This window comes from Trachypithecus francoisi, unplaced genomic scaffold (genome assembly GCF_009764315.1).
Source record: "Trachypithecus francoisi isolate TF-2019V2 unplaced genomic scaffold, Tfra_2.0 Lachesis_group14, whole genome shotgun sequence".
Lineage (NCBI taxonomy): Eukaryota > Metazoa > Chordata > Mammalia > Primates > Cercopithecidae > Trachypithecus > Trachypithecus francoisi.
The window spans coordinates 60,844,581-60,864,114 of record NW_022681459.1 but is presented as its reverse complement, the minus strand read 5'-3'; the positions used below and the strand labels follow the sequence as shown (position 1 = coordinate 60,864,114).

Here is a 19,534-nt window from a genome sequence, read left to right as displayed (position 1 = left end):
GACGGCACGCTGTGCTTCCCAGGGATGGGGTGGGAGCACCTTCCTACTCTTCACAGCAGGTCAGCAGGTGGAGGGTGGCGTGGCCAGCCTGTGGTGATGACACTGCGCTCCAGAGAGCTTGACAAAAGTCACTCCACTCAACTTGTGAGTGGTAAAATCAAGATTTGAACCCAGATGCCAGCAGCCCTGATCCTCTCCCATGTCCTATGGGAGCAGTCTGGGTTCGAGGGCTGAAGAGTCCCTGCAGAGAGCTCTTGATGTTTTCTGGGTGCAACCTTTCTGTCTGCTCCTCTGGGTGGGGGTCCTGAGATACAGAGATACAGCTGAGAACATGTGCAGAGCAGCCCCACATTCCCAGGGGAGGCATGGAGATGTCCCAGGAGCCGCCTCCAACTCCCTTCTCTCCCTCATTCCCTCTCCCTCATTCCCTCTCCCTCATTCCCTCTCCCTCATTCCCTCTCCCTCATTCCCTCTCCCTCATTCCCTCTCCCTCATTCCCTCTCCCTCATTCCCTCTCCCTCATTCCCTCTCCTCCAAAGAGAGGCGAGGTGACATGGCCCATCACCCCACCTTCCGGAAAATCTACTGTGATGCCGTTCCTTACCTGTTCAAGAAGGTGAGACTCAGCCCTTGGGCACTTTTCCCCTCGGCCATGGGTCCATTCCGGGCCTGAGGGACCTGGCTCTTCCCCTGGGACCGTCCCTTTCCCTCCTGAGGCCTGCTTCCCTTACCTTCCCCCCTGGCCTGCCCAGGGAGTCCCCAGCTGTCCCATTCCTTTAAGGTACGAGCCGTCTACACAGAAGGCGGTTGGTTTGAGGAAGGGATGAAGCTGGAGGCCATTGACCCCCTGAATCTGGGCAACATCTGTGTGGCAACTGTCTGTAAGGTGAGCCAGGGCCGGCCCTCCGGCCCCCACATGAGGGGACCCATGTGGCCCAGAGCTCTAACTCCACTCACCACTGTCAGGGGGTCCCTGGCACAGCCTCTCATCACTGGCTGTGCCCAGAGTCCCTGACTTTTGTGGGTGGGGCCTGGCCTGCCCCTTGCTCAGAATCTGCTTTCATGTCAGGGTCCAAGGCTCACTGGACGAGGGCTTCTTCGACACCTGAGCTGGGTCCTGTGTCAGGGTGGGCCCCTCCCCGTCACCTCACTGGGGCCTTCTTGCTGTGTGCCATCTCCTTTGAGTGCTGGCCTAGGCAAGAGCCACAGCGGGGGTCACCTTGCTCCAAACCTCATCGCCTCAGCCTGAGCAGCACCCTCTACCCCTGCGTGGCCCTCCCAGAGGAGGCTGCTGACTCGTCCACGCCGCGGATCCCCTCCATGCCAGGCGCGTGTGCTCACCCGAGAACACGGTCCAACAGGATGGATGCGGCCCCTGCTGGCCTGGTGTTTGCTGTCTAGTGGGGAAGAGAAAGAATCCCACGTGGATGCATCACAGAAGTGCTGTGTGCCCCAGAGAGGCTCAGGTGTCCTCCGGGAGGGCCGTGCCCTAGATCTGTTTGGATCCATCTGCCTCGTGTCCCTGTTGGGGTGTGGTGCCAACCCAGGATGGGGTGCAGTTCATGATATGTGTCTGCCTGCTCCCCGCACCCCCCAGGTTCTCCTGGATGGATACCTGATGATCTGTGTGGACGGGGGGCCCTCCACAGATGGCTCGGACTGGTTCTGCTACCACGCCTCTTCCCATGCCATCTTCCCGGCCACCTTCTGTCAGAAGAATGACATTGAGCTCACACCCCCAAAAGGTAAGACTAGAGAGGCCACCACGTGCTGGCTTTGCCATCAGAAGGGGCAGGGTGTCCAGGTGCGGTGGCTCCTGCCTGTAATCCCAGCACTTTGGGAGGCTGAGGCAGGTGGATGACCTGAGGTCAGGAGTTTGAGACCAGCGTGGCCAACATGGCAAAACCTTGTCTCTACTAAAAATACAAAAATTAGCCAGGCATGGTGGCAGGTGCCTATAATCCTAGCCACTAGGGAGACTGAGGCAAGAGAATTGCTAGAACCCAGGAGGTGGAAGTTGCAGTGAGTCAAGATCATTCCACTGCACTCCAGCCTGGGTGGCAGAGCGAGACTCTGTTTTAAAAACAAAACAAGCCGGGCGCGGTGGCTCAAGCCTGTAATCCCAGCACTTTGGGAGGCCGAGACAGGCGGATCACGAGGTCAGGAGATCGAGACCATCCTGGCTAACACGGTGAAACCCCGTCTCTACTAAAATATACAAAAAACTAGCCGGGCGAGGTGGCGGGCGCCTGTAGTCCCAGCTACTCGGGAGGCTGAGGCGAGAGAATGGCGTAAACCCGGGAGGCGGAGCTTGCAGTGAGCTGAGATCTGGCCACTGCACTCCAGCCTGGGCGACAGAGCGAGACTCCGTCTCAAAAAAAAAAATAAATAAATAAATAAAATAAAAAAAATAAAAACAAAACAAAACAGAAGGGGCAGGGTGGGGCCACAAGTCCAGATTGCTGGTCAAGTCAGGCCCCAAAGTGTAGCATTTCAGGGTGTATGGGAAAGGTGACAGAGCCCACCACCAGCCCTTAACTGCTGGGCTGACTCTGCCCCGTGGCCAGTGCATGGTTGATGAACAGAGCTCCCATGTATCCCGTTCGTCAGCAAACAACCTATACAACAGGACTGTGGTGCTAGAGCAGGTGCCACCCTGAGGGGTTGAGAAGGCTGCTGGGGAGACTCCAGGCTGGGTCCTGACCAAGCTGCAGAGCTCCTTCAGCCATGTGTCCTTTCCCCCTGCCCACTTCCTGCTTCCCCTCTCCCTCTGCATCTGAGCTGTCTGCTCCTCCAGGTTTTGAGGTACAGACTTTCAGCTGGGAGAACTACTTGGAGAAGACCAAGTCGAAAGCCGCCCCATCGAGACTCTTTAACATGGTGAGGAGACTCAAGTGGAGCAAGGGGCCTGCGGGGGCCTCAGGACAGGCCCTGCCTGCTGCTCTCAGCGGTGGCAGTTCCTCCCCTTTCTCTCGAGTCTCTGCTGCTGACATCAGCCACTTTTGGAGGGAAGTCCCCAGCTCTGGCCTGGGCACTCCAGTCCCTCTTCCATGGAGGGTGGTGTGGAGAAAGAGGTGCAGTGGGATTATTGTCTAGAGGAACTTGCCCCAGCAGGCATTCCAGTCCCAGCCCCCTCCCTGCCAGTTCTTCAAGTGCCTCCAGGCCCGGGTGAGCCGGCTGGGGTAGGGAGCTGACTGACTGGCTTGGCCACTGCCTCCTTTTTCTGCCCTAGGATTGCCCAAACCATGGCTTCAAGGTGGGCATGAAGCTGGAGGCCGTGGACCTGATGGAGCCCCGGCTCATCTGTGTGGCCACGGTGAAGCGAGTGGTGCATCGGCTCCTCAGCATCCACTTTGATGGCTGGGACAGCGAGTACGACCAGTGGGTGGACTGCGAGTCCCCGGACATCTACCCCGTCGGCTGGTGTGAGCTCACCGGCTACCAGCTCCAGCCTCCTGTGGCCGCAGGTCTGGGCTCTCATGACCCTCAGAGACTCCGACTTTCCTCTTCTTTTCTCCTTCTTCCCCCACCCCTGTGCCCATCTCAGTTCTTCGGCATGAGATGGAGACATCTCATGGACCACTCTCAGTAGAGAGTGAGCCCCGTCACCCAGCCCTGCTCCTGACTTCTCTGGCTGCCTTCCTCTCTGGCTGCAGAGCTCCTTCCTTCATCTTGCCCACTCTGTCATATGTTCATGCCCTTGTGCACCCAGGTGAACGACCCAGGTCCCTCTGAGCAGCCCTGGTGACAAGGGTGGGAAGAAGCGACAGCTGTTCTCCAGGCCCCTCTCCTCATTGCTGAGCTTTGGCCTTCTGTCTTGGGGTGTCCTGTGTGGGAGGGTGGACGGGGTCTTGGGATGTGCCTGTGCCCTGTGTCCTCCCAGGGACCCTCGTCTCATCTCTTTCACCCTTGTCTTTCAACAACAGAACCGGCCACACCGCTGAAGGCCAAAGAGGCCACAAAGAAGAAAAAGAAACAGTTTGGGAAGAAAAGTAAGTACTGCCCCAGTGCAGCCAGGCTGGCGCGGGCCCGGGAGCGGTGGGCTGCGCCCCTGGGAGCAGGCGGGGTCAGCCCTCAGGCAGAGGTGCCCAGGTGCTGTCCTACTGGCGCAGCTCTCCTCGTGGTCCTGTCCCGTCGCTTTTCCCTTGCTCTTTGGCCTACGGGCCTTTCATCCTGTCTCTGGGGACCCAGACCATAAATAGAGAGTGTTCAGTCTCTGGCCATGGTCAGGGTGCTGAGGAAAAGAGGTAAGAGATTGAGGTTGGGGGATCCCATCCCTGATGCCCCACGTTCAGAAAAAAAACAGCCTGGCCTGGGCAAGCCGCAGCTGCTAGGTTCTAAAGGAAAAGCTGCAGGAAGAAATAGGAGCTGTCTCTCCAAGGCTCTCATTCTTACCTCGAGGCCTCTTTGAGGGCGGGAGAGGGCAGGAGCAAAGGCAGGCAGCTGAGTGGCGGGACTCCACCTGGCACTCGGGCTGTGGGGTATCGTCTCGAAGCCTCTTTGAGGGTGGGAGAGGGCATGAGCAAAGGCAGGCAGCTGAGTGGCGGACTCCACCTGGCACTCGGGCTGTGGGGTATCGTCTCGAAGCCTCTTTGAGGGTGGGAGAGGGCATGAGCAAAGGCAGGCAGCTGAGTGGCGGGACTCCACCTGGCACTTGGGCTGTGGGGTATCGTCTCGAGGCCTCTTTGAGGGTGGGAGAGGGCAGGAGCAAAGCAGGCAGCTGAGTGGCGGGACTCCACCTGGCACTCGGGCTGTGGGGTGTCGTCTCGAGGCCTCTTTGAGGGTGGGAGAGGGCAGGAGCAAAGCAGGCAGCTGAGTGGCGGGGCTCCACCTGGCACTCGGGCTGTGGGGTGTCGTCTCGAGGCCTCTTTGAGGGTGGAGAGGGCAGGAGCAAAGCAGGCAGCTGAGTGGCGGGGCTCCACCTGGCACTCGGGCTGTGGGGTGTCGTCTCGAGGCCTCTTTGAGGGTGGGAGAGGGCAGGAGCAAAGCAGGCAGCTGAGTGGCGGGGCTCCACCTGGCACTCGGGCTGTGGGGTGTCGTCTCGAGGCCTCTTTGAGGGCGGGAGAGGGCAGGAGCAAAGCAGGCAGCTGAGTGGCGGGGCTCCACCTGGCACTCGGGCTGTGGGGTGTCGTCTCGAGGCCTCTTTGAGGCGGGAGAGGGCAGAGCAAAGCAGGCAGCTGAGTGGCGGGACTCCACCTGGCACTCGGGCTGTGGGGTGTCGTCTCGAGGCCTCTTTGAGGGTGGGAGAGGGCAGGAGCAAAGCAGGCAGCTGAGTGGCGGGGCTCCACCTGGCACTCGGGCTGGGGGTGTCGTCTCGAGGCCTCTTTGAGGGTGGGAGAGGGCAGGAGCAAAGCAGCAGCTGAGTGGCGGGGCTCCACCTGGCACTCGGGCTGTGGGGTGTCGTCTCGAGGCCTCTTTGAGGGTGGGAGAGGGCAGGAGCAAAGCAGGCAGCTGAGTGGCGGGGCTCCACCTGGCACTCGGCTGTGGGGTGTCGTCTCGAGGCCTCTTTGAGGGTGGGAGAGGGCAGGAGCAAAGCAGGCAGCTGAGTGGCGGGGCTCCACCTGGCACTCGGGCTGTGGGGTGTCGTCTCGAGGCCTCTTTGAGGGCGGGAGAGGGCAGGAGCAAAGCAGGCAGCTGAGTGGCGGGGCTCCACCTGGCACTCGGGCTGTGGGGTGTCGTCTCGAGGCCTCTTTGAGGCGGGAGAGGGCAGGAGCAAAGCAGGCAGCTGAGTGGCGGGGCTCCACCTGGCACTCGGGCTGTGGGGTGTCGTCTCGAGGCCTCTTTGAGGCGGGAGAGGGCAGGAGCAAAGCAGGCAGCTGAGTGGCGGGGCTCCACCTGGCACTCGGGCTGTGGGGTGTCGTCTCGAGGCCTCTTTGAGGGCGGGAGAGGGCAGGAGCAAAGCAGGCAGCTGGGTGGCGGGACTCCACCTGGCACTCGGGCTGTGGGGTGTCGTTTGCCTTGGTGGGGCCTCACTCGACAGATTCTGAGCCCAGCTTGGCTTCCACTTGAGGGGCAGAGTGGGACGGTGCAAAGCCATCCTTCAGAGCCGCAGGCCTGTGACAGCGAGGTGGGCTCCACGGTGTGGTACCACGTGGGGAAGAGGATGTTCTGAAACAGGAACGAGGTCCCTGGGGCAGGATTAAGATTGAGTGAGGCAGCTAGGCACAGTGGCTCACGCCTGTAATCCTAATACTTTGGGAGGCCAAGGCGGGCGGATCATGAGGTCGGAAGTTCCAAGACCAGCCTGACCAACATGGTGAAACCCCGTCTCTACTAAAATTACAAAAATTAGCCAGGTATGGTGGCAGGCGCCTGTAATCCCAGCTACTTGGGAGGCTGAGGCAGGAGAATCACTTGAACCCGGGGGCGGAGGTGGCAGTGAGCCCAGATCGCACCACTGCACTCTAGCCTGGGTGGAAGAGGGAAACTCCATTGCACACACAAAAAAATTGTCATCCCATCACTTTGGGAGGCCGAGGTGGGCAGATCACAAGGTCAGGAGTTCGAGACCAGCCTGACCAACATGGTGAAACCCCGTCTCCACTAAAAATACAAAAATTAGCCGGGCACACTGGCACACGCCTGTAGTCCCAACTACTTGGGAGGCTGAGGCAGGAGAATTGCTTGAACCAGAGAGGTGGAGGTTGCAGTGAGCTGAGATTGAGCCACTGCACTCCAGCCTAGGCGACAGAGCAAGACTGTCTCAAAAAAACAAAAAAATTGAGTTAGGGTGTGGCATTTATCCAGTAGGCAGAGGTTCTATACCATTCAAACAGTAGGACTGGGAATGGTGCATGTTGCAGGAAGAAATCAACGATCAAAAACGGGCCGGGTGAGATGGTTCACACCTGTAATCCCAACATTTTGAGAGGCTGAGGTGGGAGGATCTCTTGAGCCCAGGAGTTTGAGACCAGCCTGGGTAACATAGCGAGACCCCTAATTTAAAAAAAAATTTTAATTAGCTGGGTATGGTGGCACATGCCTGTAGTCCCAGCTACTCAGGAGGCTAAGGTATGAGGATCACCTGAGCCTGGGAGGTTGAGGCTGCAGTGAGCTGTGATCACCCTACTGCACTCCAGCCTGGGTGACAGAGTGAGACCCTCTTCAAAAAATTTTTATTTATGTAAAAGAGGATTTTAAAAGTAGCTACAACCACAGCTGCCTGGGGCTTGGTTTGAGGGAGGCATTACTTCCCATTGGAGGGAATCTGAGCTCAGGGCACACAGCCAATAAGAGGTGTCACACTTGGAGTCCAGGCTTTCTGTCCCCAGACTGGCACTTTCCCCTCTGCCACGCTGCCTGACCACTGGGTGAGACCTAGTCCGTAAAGCCTCACCTAAATACAACCCTAATGCTGGGTTTGAATCCATTTTTATTCAAAGGGAAAAGAATCCCGCCCACCAAGACGCGACCCCTCAGACAGGGGTCCAAGAAGCCCCTGCTGGAGGACGACCCTCAGGGCGCCAAGAAGATCTCGTCGGAGCCCGTTCCTGGCGACAGTAAGAGCCACCGGGCTGGGTCGAGGCAGGACCAGCCTGCTCCATGCTCAGAGACGACCCCTCTCCTTCCCCACCTGGGCACAGAAGAGTAGAGTCAGGTTTCTTCGGCATCTCCTGGGCACCACGCAGTCCTGTACCACTGGACCGAGTGCTTCCCAGACACCCCCCGAAACTGCGAATGGAGCCGAGTCCCCCGCTAGCCAGGCCCCTGGCCCCTCCTCCTCCTCCATCTCTACCCCTACCTCTAGTGCTTGGCAGGGTGGTGACAGATTGGCACATGGCAGTGTCGCTGGCATAGCCTACCTGGCTTGGGGCCTTGGCCTTTTGCTGCTGCCACTGCCCTCCCAGAAGGGAAGCTGGAGGGTGAAGGTGCACCCTAGACCCCCATCTGTAGGGAGCCAGGCCCCTTTCCCAGCTCCTCCGTCTGCCCCCCCCCCCCCGGAGTTATTTACTCGCCCACCCACCCGCCTCCCCTCCCTCTTCAGTCATTGCTGTGCGTGTGAAGGAGGAGCATCTAGACGCGGCCTCGCCCCACAAGGCTTCAAGTCCAGAGCTGCCTGTCCCTGTTGAGAACATCAAGGAGGAAACGGACGACTGAGCCTTCCTGCCTCCAGCCTGGCTCCTACCTGGAAGCCAGCCCGGGGTTTCTCTGCCGCCACCACCACCATGCCTCCACCTCACTTTGGCTTGGAGACTGAGCCTATGTGTAAATTCTGCCTGGTGCCGTGAAGGCTGGATGGTGGAGGACCTGCTGGGGTCTCCTGGGACCTGCCTGTTGCCTCTACCCTCCCCTGTGGAAAGGCCTAGGTGACGGGCTGCCTGAGGCCCCGGAACTCGTCTGTGAACCACCTTCTCCAGCCAGAGTTTCCACAGCTGGAACGCTAGCTGCCTGCTCTTCCTTAAGATGGCCTCCCCAGGACCCGCCACGGCCCTCAGTTACCGGGGTGGGGCCACCCCGTCACACTGTGGAAGACAAGACAGTGAACTCTGTCTGCCCCAACGAGTCATGTCAATTAAATTCTAGAGCAGCTCTCTGAGCAGGATGAGGTCCTCTGACAGGGAGTTGTGTGATGGGGGCAGCCTCTGCCTCAAAAATTCACCTTGCAGAATGCCTCTCAGCCTCATGTGCTGGTCCTGTGCTCCTCCTAGCTCCCCAGGGATGCTGGGGACCCAGCTTGGCTCGGCGGCTGAGAAGCAGTGACCAGGATATGGATTTTGGTGACCTGTGTGGTGGCTTTGAGCTGCTTGCTGTGTTTGTGAGGACTGCTGCCATTTCCTAAAGGAAATGCCCCGGCGAGGACACTGGGAGGAAGATGGCCTGAGTGTGCACTCTGGCTCTGCTACCTGCTCCTGAAGCCGTGCTAAAAATAACTCATCCAAGGTTCCTTTGTAGTTAAAGGGTCCAGGTCCGACTGGAGCCTCTGGAGAGCAGGGCTGCTTTGCTGTTTGGACCTTTTGTTCCTACCTGAGTGAAGAAGCCATGCCTGGAGGGGCTGTGAGCACAACCCTCAGGACAAGGATGGCAGAGCTGGAGGGCACATCTAGCTGCCATTGCAGCCTCACTGGGCTCCCCAGACTGTGTACGAGAAATTAAATCCCCTACTTGCTGGAGTCCCGTTTGTTAGATCTCTGTTCCTTTTTCCCGTTTGTTAGATCTCTGTTCCCGTTTGTTAGATCTCTGTTCTGACCCCCCACCTCATGGTATCGATTATGAGGCCACGTGAGTCAAGAGACGAGTGCGCGAGGCTGTAAAGAATAAATGTTGCCTGTCATGAGCCTGAGTTCCCCGTCTTAGCCGCATGTTGTCGTTATTGACGGTTGTGCCATTCTCCCCAAAGACCGTGGGTTCCCCAGAGATGGAGCCTGTGTCTGCCTGTCTGTAGTTCCTGGCATAGGCTGGCACAAAGGTGGCCTTGTGTGTGTGAAATGGAGTGTGCACATGACCGTGTGTGGCTGATGCCTAGAGGCTGACTTGATTTGCCGGAGATGGAAGTATTGATCTCTTGGGAAACCTTGTGCCTCAGTTTGCCCTTGGAGGGAATTCAAGTTCTTAAAGAGTCCCAGCAGGGGGGCTGCTGGCAGGGAGGCATTTGCAAACCCCTCATCCCTGCTTCTCGGGCCTGAGGACGTACAGAGGCTCCTGGTACAGGTGAGGGCAAATCCAGGCCCTTTAGGAACCTGCCCTGCCCCCCTCGTCCTTTATGGTCACCCAGTCTAGCCCCTCTGCTCCAGGGAAAGGGATGCAAGGAACTCCATTGTACCAAGAGCCCCTACCCAGGTGCCAGATTCAATAGGTATCTAAATGGCTCATTTTACCTTCACAGTAGCCCTGTGCGGTACTGATGGGAAAAAGAAAGCCTCAGTGCGGTGTAGTAACTTAGCTGCTTAAATTCACACCGGTTAAGGACGGCAGTGGGGTTGGACCCAGGTTTGTTTGCCGGATGACCTAGTAGTGAGTCCGTCATTCAGGCTTCCCGAGCATCTTCTGGGTGCCAGACACCAAGCTAGACAAGCTAGACACAGGCATCAAGGGAGACTGGCAGACGTCCATCCTCGCGCCTTCAGCAGGCGAGCATCTCCAGCCTGGAACACTGCCAGTGCCTGAGCCTCAACATAAGAGCCTTCTGCCTTGAATTCCTTTGTATTCCTGGGAAGAAACTGCTACCTTTTTTTTTTTTTTTTTTTTTGAGACGGAGTTTCACTCTTATTGCCCAAGCTGGAGTGCAATGGCATGACCTCGGCTCACTGCAAAATAACCTCCACTTCCCAGGTTCAAGCGATTCTCCTGTCTCAGCCTCCCGAGTGGGATTACAGGCATGCACCACCACACCCGGCTAATCTTTTGTGTTTTTAGTAGAAACGGGGTTTCACCATGTTAGCCAGGCTGGTCTCAAACTCGACCTCAGGTGATCTGCCCACCTTGGCCTCCCAAAGTGCTGGGATTACAGGCGTGAACTCCCATGTCCGGACTGGTTTAACTTTTTTTTTTTCTTTTTTTTTGAAAAACTCTTGCCCAGGCTGGAGTGCAATGGCGCAATCTCAGCTCACCGCCAAGATATATACACCTCCTGGGTTCAAGCGATTCTCCTGCCTCAGCCTCTGGAGTAGCTGGGATTACAGGCATGCACCACCATGCCTGGCTAATTTTGTATTTTTGTAGAGACAAGATTTCTCCAGGTTGGTCAGGCTGGTCTTGAACTCCCGACCTCAGGTGATCCGCCCGCCTGGGCCTCCCAAAGTGCTGGGATTACAGGCGTGAGCCACTGCACCCAGCCGGAAACTGCTGCTTTCATCAAAATAACCCACAATACTGAGAGAAGTATTTCCATGTCAGAAGGGGTGGCTAGGTCAAATGGCCTGAGAGTTCCCGATTCCAAAGCTTCCGTACTGTGTGTGGGGGTGGGGACCGGGGGTGTCTTCCCCTTTTAACTAAAGCCCTGACCTGGAAGTGGACTCATCGGAGCTTCCACTCTTGAGCCCAGCTCGGCTTCCACACGAGCCTCCCGGGGCTGACGCAGGGAGAAAGCACCACTGCCGTTCCCTACTTGTGCAGGTGACTGCCAAGTGTGATTAGTACTGCTGTCATCAGTTCTAGTTCCGGGTCTGGCTTCTAAGGCAGAACTTGCTCCCCTTCAGCTTGGGGTCTTTTCAGGGGTTCCTTCCCGTGCCCCAGCCAGAAATCAGGAACACTTTATGGACTGACTTGTGCCCATCCCAAAAGGCTGGAGCCCTAACCCCAGTACCTCAGAGTATGACCTTACTTGGAAATAGATTCCTTGCAGAAGTGATGAAGTTAAAATGATGTCATTAGGTTGGGCCCTAATCTAATAGACTGTTATCCTTATAAAAAGGGAAATTTGGCTGGGCACAGTGGCTCACACCTGTAATCCCAGCACTTTGGGAGGCTGAGGCAGGTGGATCAACTGAGGTCAGGAGTTCGAGACCAGCCTGAGCAACATGGTGAAACCCCTTTTCTACTAAAAATACAAAAGTTAGCCAGGCATGGTGGCACGTGCCTGTAATCCCAGCTACTTGGGAGGCTGAGGCAGGAGAATTGGTTGAACCCAGGAGGCAGAAGTTGCAGTGAGCCGAGACGGCCATTGCACTCCATCCAGCCTGGGCAACAAGAGCGAAACTCCATCTCAGAAAATAAAAAGGGGGGTGAGGAATCTGGCCAGAGACAGATTATAGAGGGAAGATGATGACACACAACATCACGTGAAGGTGGAGACAGAGATGGGGATTATGCTACCACAGGTCAGAGAGCATCTGGGGCCACCAGAAGCTGGAAGAGGCAAGGGGGGACCCTTCCACTACTGGTTCTAGAGAGCACGCCCCTGCCAGCACCTCGACGGCTGACCCCTAGCCTGCAGAAGCTCTCCTATTCTAAGCCACCTAGCTCCTAGCATTTTGTTGTGGCAGTTGTAGGGGATGAATACAAACACCAGCTAATGGCCCCAGGAATCCCAGATGTTCAAAATACAGGTCCAGGGGAGACAGAGCCCTCTCCCCACCTTCCCAGGCCTCACTCCATTCTCTTTCCCTCGAAGGACTGCCTCTCCCCTTTGCACACCCCCATGGCCCATGCGGGGGTACCCATATCTTTTGCACCCTTCTCTGATATGCTGTGAGTTTGCCACAACTGAGGGGCCACACTGGGACTGGATATGTCAGGATGGTGAATGTAGTATCAAGTGGGGTCCAACCTATAGCTGACAGGTGGTGGGACGCAGAGCCAGTGACACACCTGCACTTCCGCTCTTCCCATCGCTGGGATCCTGGGTTGAGGGAGACCCCTTAGGTCAGGCTGGGACATGGTTAACAGGGATCCAGCAAATATGGAAACAGCAGGACTGATTTTAGGGACACATCTGGACCAGCACACTGGGACTTATAGGAAAGGCCACTGTCTCACAACAGGAGCAAATGGCCATTTCCTTGCAAGCCCATCCTGGGTCTAGCCCAGAAGTGGTGTCAGGGAGAAGGGGAGGATGGGACAATGGACACTATTATTATTATTATTATTGAGATGGAGTCTCACTCTGTCGCCAGGCTGGAGTGCAGTGGCGTGATCTCTGCTTACTGCAACCTCTGCCTCCCGGGTTCAAGCGATTCTCCTGCCTCAGCCTCCCAAGTAGCTGGGACTACAGGCACTTGCCACCACACCCAGCTGATTTTTGTATTTTTTAGTAGAGATGGGGTTTCACCATGTTGGCCAGGATGGTCTCGACCTCTTGACCTCGTGATCTGCCCACCTCGGTCTCCCGAAGTGCTGGGATTACAGGCGTGAGCCACCGCGCCCGGCCTCGGATGGACATTATTGAACTGGCACAACCGGGTCATTGCCCAGGTCTGGAACCACATGAATCAGGACCAAGCCAAGTCAGGCTCCTGCTTCCTGGGGACTTTGGAACCTGGCCCACCACCCACCAAGGCCTCACCCCTCCTGCCCCGTGGCCAACCTTATCTGCTCCACGCTGTCTTCCTTTGATGGAGGTTTTCCTGGTGCTGGGCCTGGAGGCTGGTGTCCGCTTGGCCTTCCTGGCACCCCAGCCTGGGCAGGCTTCAAAGACAGCAGCTGCAGCCTTCACCCTCTGGCCACGGGCACTGGGAGGGGTGGCGCAGGTGGCCCCTACCCGCAGGTTCAGCCCAGTGAGCCACCTGAAGAGAAGAGAGAGCTGGGGAGCTGGCTGTGCTGACTGCTTCAGTGGCCTGGAGCCAGGTGGGCACTGGGTGTGGGGCAGGGTTGGTGCAGAAGGCAGCACAAGGCCACAGGCAGCGCGCATTCGCTCAACAAGCATTTGCCAGCTTTACTGAGGAGGTCAAGGAGGCCACCAGGACTTTGGGAGTGGTGGAGCCTATAGGTGACAGCAGGCTCTGCTGAGAATCTTGGCGGCTCACCAATTATGTGACCTACAAGCCACTTCAAGCCTCCGACCCCGGCCGGGCACGGTGGCTCAAGCCTGTAATCCCAGCACTTTGGGAGGCCGAGACGGGCGGATCACGAGGTCAGGAGATCGAGACCATCCTGGCTAACACGGTGAAACCCCGTCTCTACTAAAAAATACAAAAAAAACTAGCCGGGCGAGGTGGCGGGCGCCTATGGTCCCAGCTACTCGGGAGGCTGAGGCAGGAGAATGGCGTAAACCCGGGAAGCGGAGCTTGCAGTGAGCTGAGATCCGGCCACTGCACTCCAGCCTGGGCGACAGAGCGAGACTCCGTCTCAAAAAAAAAAAAAAAATAAAAGCCTCCGACCCCTTCTTTGTAAAAAGGGGAAAATAATAGTAATAATAAACAGAGGGCTTACAACATAGCAGACACCGTTCAAATCGACTTACGTATGCTCATTTCATTCTTACAACAACCATCATGAGGTTAGATACTACATCCCCCCTTTTTACAGATGGGCAGGAAAGGTTATGGGGCTTGAAGAGTTAGTTGGTAAAATGGCAGAGCCAGGACTGGAGCCCAGGTCTGCAGGACTCCAGGCCTCTTGTGATCTTTTTTTTTTTTTTTTTTGAGATGGAGTCTCACCCTGTAGCCCACGCTGGAGTGAAGTAGTGTGATCTTGGCTCACTGAAACCTCTACCTCCCAGGTTCAAGCGATTCTCCTGCCTCAGCCTCCCAAGTAGCCGGGACTACAGGCACCCACTACCATGCCCAGCTAATTTTTTTTTTTTTTTTTTTTTTTTTTGTTGAGACGGAGTCTCGCTGTGTCGCCCAGGCTGGAGTGCAGTGGCCGGATCTCAGCTCACTGCAAGCTCCGCCTCCCGGGTTTACGCCATTCTCTCGCCTCAGCCTCCCGAGTAGCTGGGACTACAGGCGCCCGCCATCTCGCCCGGCTAATTTTTTGTATTTTTTTTTTAGTAGAGACGGGGTTTCACCGTGTTAGCCAGGATGGTCTCGATCTCCTGACCTCGTGATCCGCCCGTCTCGGCCTCCCAAAGTGCTGGGATTACAGGCTTGAGCCACCGCGCCCGGCCGCCCAGCTAATTTTTGTATTTTTAGTAGAGACAGAGTTTCACCATGTTGGCCAGGCTGGTCTCAAACTCCTGACCTCAGGTCATCCGCCCGCCTTGGCCTCCCAAAGTGCTGGGATTACAGGCATGAGCCACCATCCCTGGCCTCTTGTGACTTTCTTATGTAATTATGTAAAGTGGCTTCGCCTGCGTATTAGGTCCCAGACTGCTGGGCAGAGCAGATACTATTCCTACTTTACGGATGATGAAATCAAGGCCCAGAGAAGTCCACCCCCAGCCTCCCCAGGAAGGGTAACTGACCCTGGAAAGGGCTCATACATGCCTGGCTCTCGTGGGACTTGCCCCTCCCCCCAAGCTGCTCAGATGGGCATGGACACAGTGTGCCCAGGGAGATGACAGGGGCTTGACCAAGAGCGGCTGGGTGGTCTCTGGCTGGAGATCTAGGTGGGGGTGCCCACCTGTGCAGCGGAAGCAGCTGGCAGTCACAGTGGAAGGGATTGCTGCTGAGGTCGATGAGCTCCAGCTGTCTGAGGTTGGGCAGGGCAGGCAGGGCCCGAAGCTGGTTCTTCTGCAGGTGCAGGCTCTGGAGCCTGGGCCCCAGGCCTGAAAAGGCCCCAGGAGAAATCTGCAAGGAGTTGCCAGGCCCCAGTGTGAGCTCCTGGCAGACCTGTCCCACCCCCAAGTCTGGAAGGAAGCCCCATCTTCCCTCAGCAGAAGAGAAGCTAGAGAGCCCAAGATGGTCCAGCCAGGAAGTGCAGTGCCGGGTCAAAGCCCAGGCTGGTCTGATGTCAAAGCACTTGCTCTGTCCAAGTCACCCAGGTGCCCAGTTCATGGTCCACCCCATCACCCAATAATGGCAAAGCCTCTTGGGGGCTCTCAATATGTACAAACAGTAGATGACCCCATGGTCCCAAATTCCTCCTTCCTCTATGCTCCAGCAATGCCCTCCTGTGCAGGCACCCTGTGTGGCCTGGGTTGTGCCTGGACTGTCACTCACACCGGCAGAGGCAGTACTGGTTCATCTCAGGGTCCCTGTGCCCAGCCTGAGACCTGGCACCAAGGGGCTGGCAAATGCTTATTGAGCGAATACAGGCTGCCTGTGGCCTTGTGCCGCCTCCCGCACCAACCCCACGGCATGCCTAGTGCCCACCTGCTCCAGGCCACTGCTGTTCAGGAAGAGGTGCTGCAGCGACCTGCCCACAGGCTGGAAGGCCCCGTCATGCAAGGCCCTGAGTGGATTGCCCGAGAGCTGCAGCTCCAGGAGGGCAGGCAGCCCCTCCAAGGCGCCAGTGGGCACCTCTCGTAGCTGATTCCTGTCCAGGTACAGCTTCTCCAGCTCCCGAGCTGGGCCCAGCGCCCCAGGGGACACTTCGGTGATGCGGTTTCCACTCAGGTAGAGCCAGCGCAAGGCCCGTGTTCCCCCCAGGTCTCCGGGTGCCAGGCGGTCCACAGCGTTGTCCTGTAGGTGCAGGGAGAAGAGGCTGGGCAGGGCGGGCAGGGCAGCCCCTGGCACCTGCAGGAAACGGTTGCGCTCCAGGTACAGGTAGCCGAGGCGGGGGACCCCTGCAAGGGCAGCAGCGCTGAGGCCTGCGAGCTGGTTGTCGGAGAGGTACAGGTAGATCAGGTGGCCCAGCCCCGCCAGGGCGCCCGCCTCCAGCTCCGCGATGCCGCAGTGCTGCAGGTGCAGCGACACCAGGTGGCCCAGGCCGGGGAAGGCCGCTCGGGGCACCAAGGGGAAGTGGTTCCGCCTCAGGTCCAGGAGCAGGGTGTCGTTGGGGAAGCCGCGGGGCACCGCCTGCAGGCCGCAGCCCTCGCAGCTGCTGTGCCGGGACTCGGGGGCGCACACGCAGGCGCGAGGGCAGGGCGCGACTGCCCGCTCCTCCCCCGGGCCGCGCGGAGGGTCGCGCGGAGGGGCGCGGGGCCCGGGCCCAGCCCGCTCCTCCTGCTCTTCCTCTTCCTGCGCCGCGTCCCCGGGGCAGCGCAGGTCCCAGGGCCGCAGGGCGTCCAGAGCCTCGCCCCGCAGGCGCCGCGGCCCCCGGCACGCGCCGTCCGAGCGCACGCGCGCCCGCGCCAGCCACTCGAGTAGGGGCCGCGCCTGGCAGCCGCACCACAGCGGATTCCCCTGCAGCCGCAGCCGGCGCAGCTGGCCCGGACCCTGCAGCGGGGGCAGGGTGTCTAGCTGGTTCCCGCGGAGGTCAAGGGTGTGCAGGCGCGGGCAGTGCGCGAAGGCCCTGGGACCCAGGGCCTGCAGGGCCCCGCCGTCCAGCAGCAGCTCCCGCAGGCCGGGCAGCGCCAGCCCGTCCTCCTCGCCCGCGTAGGTGAGCGGGTTGTGGCCCAGCTCCAGACGGGCCAGGCCGCGGGCCTGGGACAAGGCCGGGCCGGGCAGAGCCTGGAGCTCGTTGTGGTGCAGGCTGAGCCGTCGCAGGGCGGGCAGGCCAGCCAGGGCCTCGGGGGCCAGCACGCTGAGCGCGTTGTGCGACAGCCGCAGCCAGCGGACGCGCAGTAGCCCCTGGAAGGCCATGGCGGGCAGGTAGACCAGGGCGTTGTGGGCCAGGTTTAGCGTGGCCAGCGCACCCAGTGCCCCGAACGTCCCCGGCCGCAGCTCCTCCAGTGCGTTCCCCTCCAGCTCCAGCCGCTGCAGCGAGCCCAGCCCGTCCAGCGCCTCCTGGGGCAGCTCACGCAGGTGGTTGGAGGCCAGGTTGAGCAGGAGCAGGCGGCCCAGGCCACGGAAGGCGCCCTCGGCCACCAGCTCCACCTGGCAGTGGCGCAGGTCCAGGTGTGTGAGGTGAGGCAGGCCCTGGAAGGCGGCTGCGGGGATCACCTTCAGCAAATTGCCCTGCAGGTTCAGCCGCTGGGTCAGCTGGGGACGGCGAGGGGAAAGTGGGGCTGAGCCAGGCAGGGACCCCGCCTTTGCAAGTGCTGCTCCTTCCCCGGAACACCCTTCTCTCCTGTCACCTTTCCCGTATTTCTCTTCATCCGAACCCTGACACCTCCTCCAGGAAGCCTTCCTCTCCAGTGCCCTGGGCATCACCCACTGTGGCACTTTTCACACTGGCTGTCCCTGCCTCCTCGCTGTCTCTCTTCCACTAGCTGATGACTCCGCAGAGACCACACCTCACGCTGCCACAGCCCCACCTCTCCACCACAGCATCTGCAGTGAATTCAGTATTGATCTCTGGGTCACCTACTTATTCCATTCACACAGTCAGGATTTTAAATAGATCATCTCCCTGTTACTGCTTTTTATTATTCCCATTTTACAGACCTATAAACTAAGGCTCAAAGAGAAGTAACTTGCCAAGGTCTCCCGGGCAGGCAGTGGCACATCAACTGGTGCCCAGCCCAGGCTCCTCCCTCTGCATCCCCACCCTGCCCCACTGCCACTCTGTGCCCATGCTCCTTCCCTGCTGACCTCAGGGATGGCGTCTGGCACCTCAGTGAGGTTCTGGTGCCGGCAGGCAACGTGCCGTCTGGAGTTGTCACAGATGCAGGCCTGTGGGCATCGCTGGGCGGCGGCCTGCCTAGCTGGGCCCAGCAGCAGAAGTACAAGCAGCCGCAGCACCAAGGAGACATGGGTGGAGCTCCGGGGCCTGGGACGGGGAGGGAGAGTCTGCTGTGCACAGGGGCTGAGGCCACATGCTGTCCCTCACTTAGTGCCAGCCACAGTGCAGCTCCTGCCACGAAAACCCCTCAGAGCCTCCTCCTCTGGGCCCAGGAAAGTGTCCATCACCCTGAGCCTCCCTGCCCCCTACCCCCCACACAGTGGAGGTCCTATGATTAGTCCTGTTTTACATGGGAGGAAACGGAGAAATGTGTAAATGTATCACATTGACTTAGCCATCCAGCTTGGACACGGGCTACCTCCAATTTTTTGCTATTTACAAACAATATTGCAAATAATATCCAAATACGCATCTTCCCAGGCTCATGTTTTTTAAATAATACATCCAGACCATGGCCAATGTTTATGGTCAGACAAGTGACCTGGTGAGTCCCTTTGCCTCTCTGCCCAGTGGCTCAGTGAGGACTTGCTGACTGAGAATGACTCCAGTTCAGAGCATGTACTTGGGCTGTGGTGAGGCTCTGGTCCAGGGCAGGCTCAGAAGCAGCCTCCGACTGATACGATGCCAGCTCCCAGGTAGCAGGAGCATAATGGTGCCCACCGGAAGGGAGGGAGGCATCCAGTCTGGGTCCTTGAGCATTTTTTTGCTTTGTTTTGTTTAAATAGAGACAAGCCTTGCTCTGTTGCCCAAGCTGGAGTCTGGAGTGCAGTGGCTCACTGCAGCCTTCACCTCCTGGGCTAAACTGATCCTCTCGTCTCGACCTCTTGAGTAGCTGGGACTACAGGCACTGACCACCACATTTGGCTAATTTTTTATTTCTGGTAGAGACAGGGTCTCGCTATGTTGCCCAGGCTGGTCTTGAATTCCTGGCCTCAAGTAATTGTCCCACCTTGGCCTCCCAAAGCGCTAGGATGATAGGCTCACCTCCCCTGCCCAGCTGGCCCCTCTGTTCTCAGCCTGTGTCAGGCATGGCCTCTCCCCATCGCTGGGCTGGTCCCCGGCCCCCAGGAGCCTCCCTCTCGCTGCTCCCTGGATTGTCGTGTTTTGGGGTCTCCTTTGGGTCCCAGGCTCCAGTCCCTGCCTTGGAGTTGGGGGCTTCTCCAGAGCCTATGCTTCAGGGCAGGCCAAGGAGGGGACCCATGGGGACAGATTGCTGAAGCCACAAGCATTCAGAACACAGGGACCACTGCTGGGCTCTCAGACAAGCCCCGGAGGACCAGTCCCCGGCAGCGGCCACATTGTCACGTGTCTCAGAGCCCACCTTGGGAGACCCCTTTCCTGGAGAATCCCAGGAAGGCCCCAGAGCCCCTGCCCGCCAGCCTCTCCAGAGGCCCAGAGAGGGGCAGAGACTTACCTGAGGCCGCTCAGCTGCTCTGAACCCCCCCTTGCACCATCGGGCCCAAAGACTCACCCCTCCATGCTGCCTGGAACTGCTGGTCCAGCCTGGAGGCGCAGCGCAGGTTAAAGCTTTCCCCGCCTGGTGGGAGCCCCC

General features: G+C 58.5%; 2 protein-coding genes across 4 annotated transcripts in view; one reads left to right on the top strand and one right to left on the bottom strand.

Moving 5' to 3' along the window:
* Positions 1-9,110, top strand: part of L3MBTL2 (L3MBTL histone methyl-lysine binding protein 2) — a 27,638-nt gene extending 18,528 nt beyond the window's left edge. For all 3 annotated transcript variants that reach the window (XM_033233825.1, XM_033233826.1, XM_033233827.1), the window contains 8 exons: positions 540-616; positions 782-886; positions 1,598-1,745; positions 2,798-2,880; positions 3,233-3,467; positions 3,927-3,992; positions 7,383-7,499; positions 7,985-9,110. In XM_033233825.1, the coding sequence (XP_033089716.1) occupies positions 540-616; positions 782-886; positions 1,598-1,745; positions 2,798-2,880; positions 3,233-3,467; positions 3,927-3,992; positions 7,383-7,499; positions 7,985-8,097 (944 nt within the window). In that variant the 3' untranslated portion in view covers positions 8,098-9,110. The remainder of the gene's footprint in view (positions 1-539; positions 617-781; positions 887-1,597; positions 1,746-2,797; positions 2,881-3,232; positions 3,468-3,926; positions 3,993-7,382; positions 7,500-7,984) is intronic.
* CHADL (chondroadherin like) lies at positions 7,353-19,534 on the bottom strand. Its single transcript, XM_033233824.1, has 6 exons — positions 19,454-19,534; positions 17,892-18,069; positions 15,630-17,339; positions 14,938-15,104; positions 12,962-13,160; positions 7,353-7,573 (listed from the first exon to the last, which is right to left on the bottom strand). Exons 1-6 carry the CDS (start codon positions 19,459-19,461, stop codon positions 7,547-7,549), a joined length of 2,289 nt encoding a protein of 762 aa, XP_033089715.1. The 5' UTR covers positions 19,462-19,534; the 3' UTR covers positions 7,353-7,546.

What these genes read in the sequence shown, in the direction of transcription:
- CHADL (XM_033233824.1), bottom strand. An exon ending in TGCCAGACGCCATCCCTGAG is followed by an intron (nt 17,340 to 17,891) that starts GTCAGCAGGGAA and finishes CGCCGTCCCCAG; the next exon opens with CTGACCCAGCGGCTGAACCT. An exon ending in ACAGCAGTGGCCTGGAGCAG is followed by an intron (nt 15,105 to 15,629) that starts GTGGGCACTAGG and finishes AACTCCTTGCAG; the next exon opens with ATTTCTCCTGGGGCCTTTTC.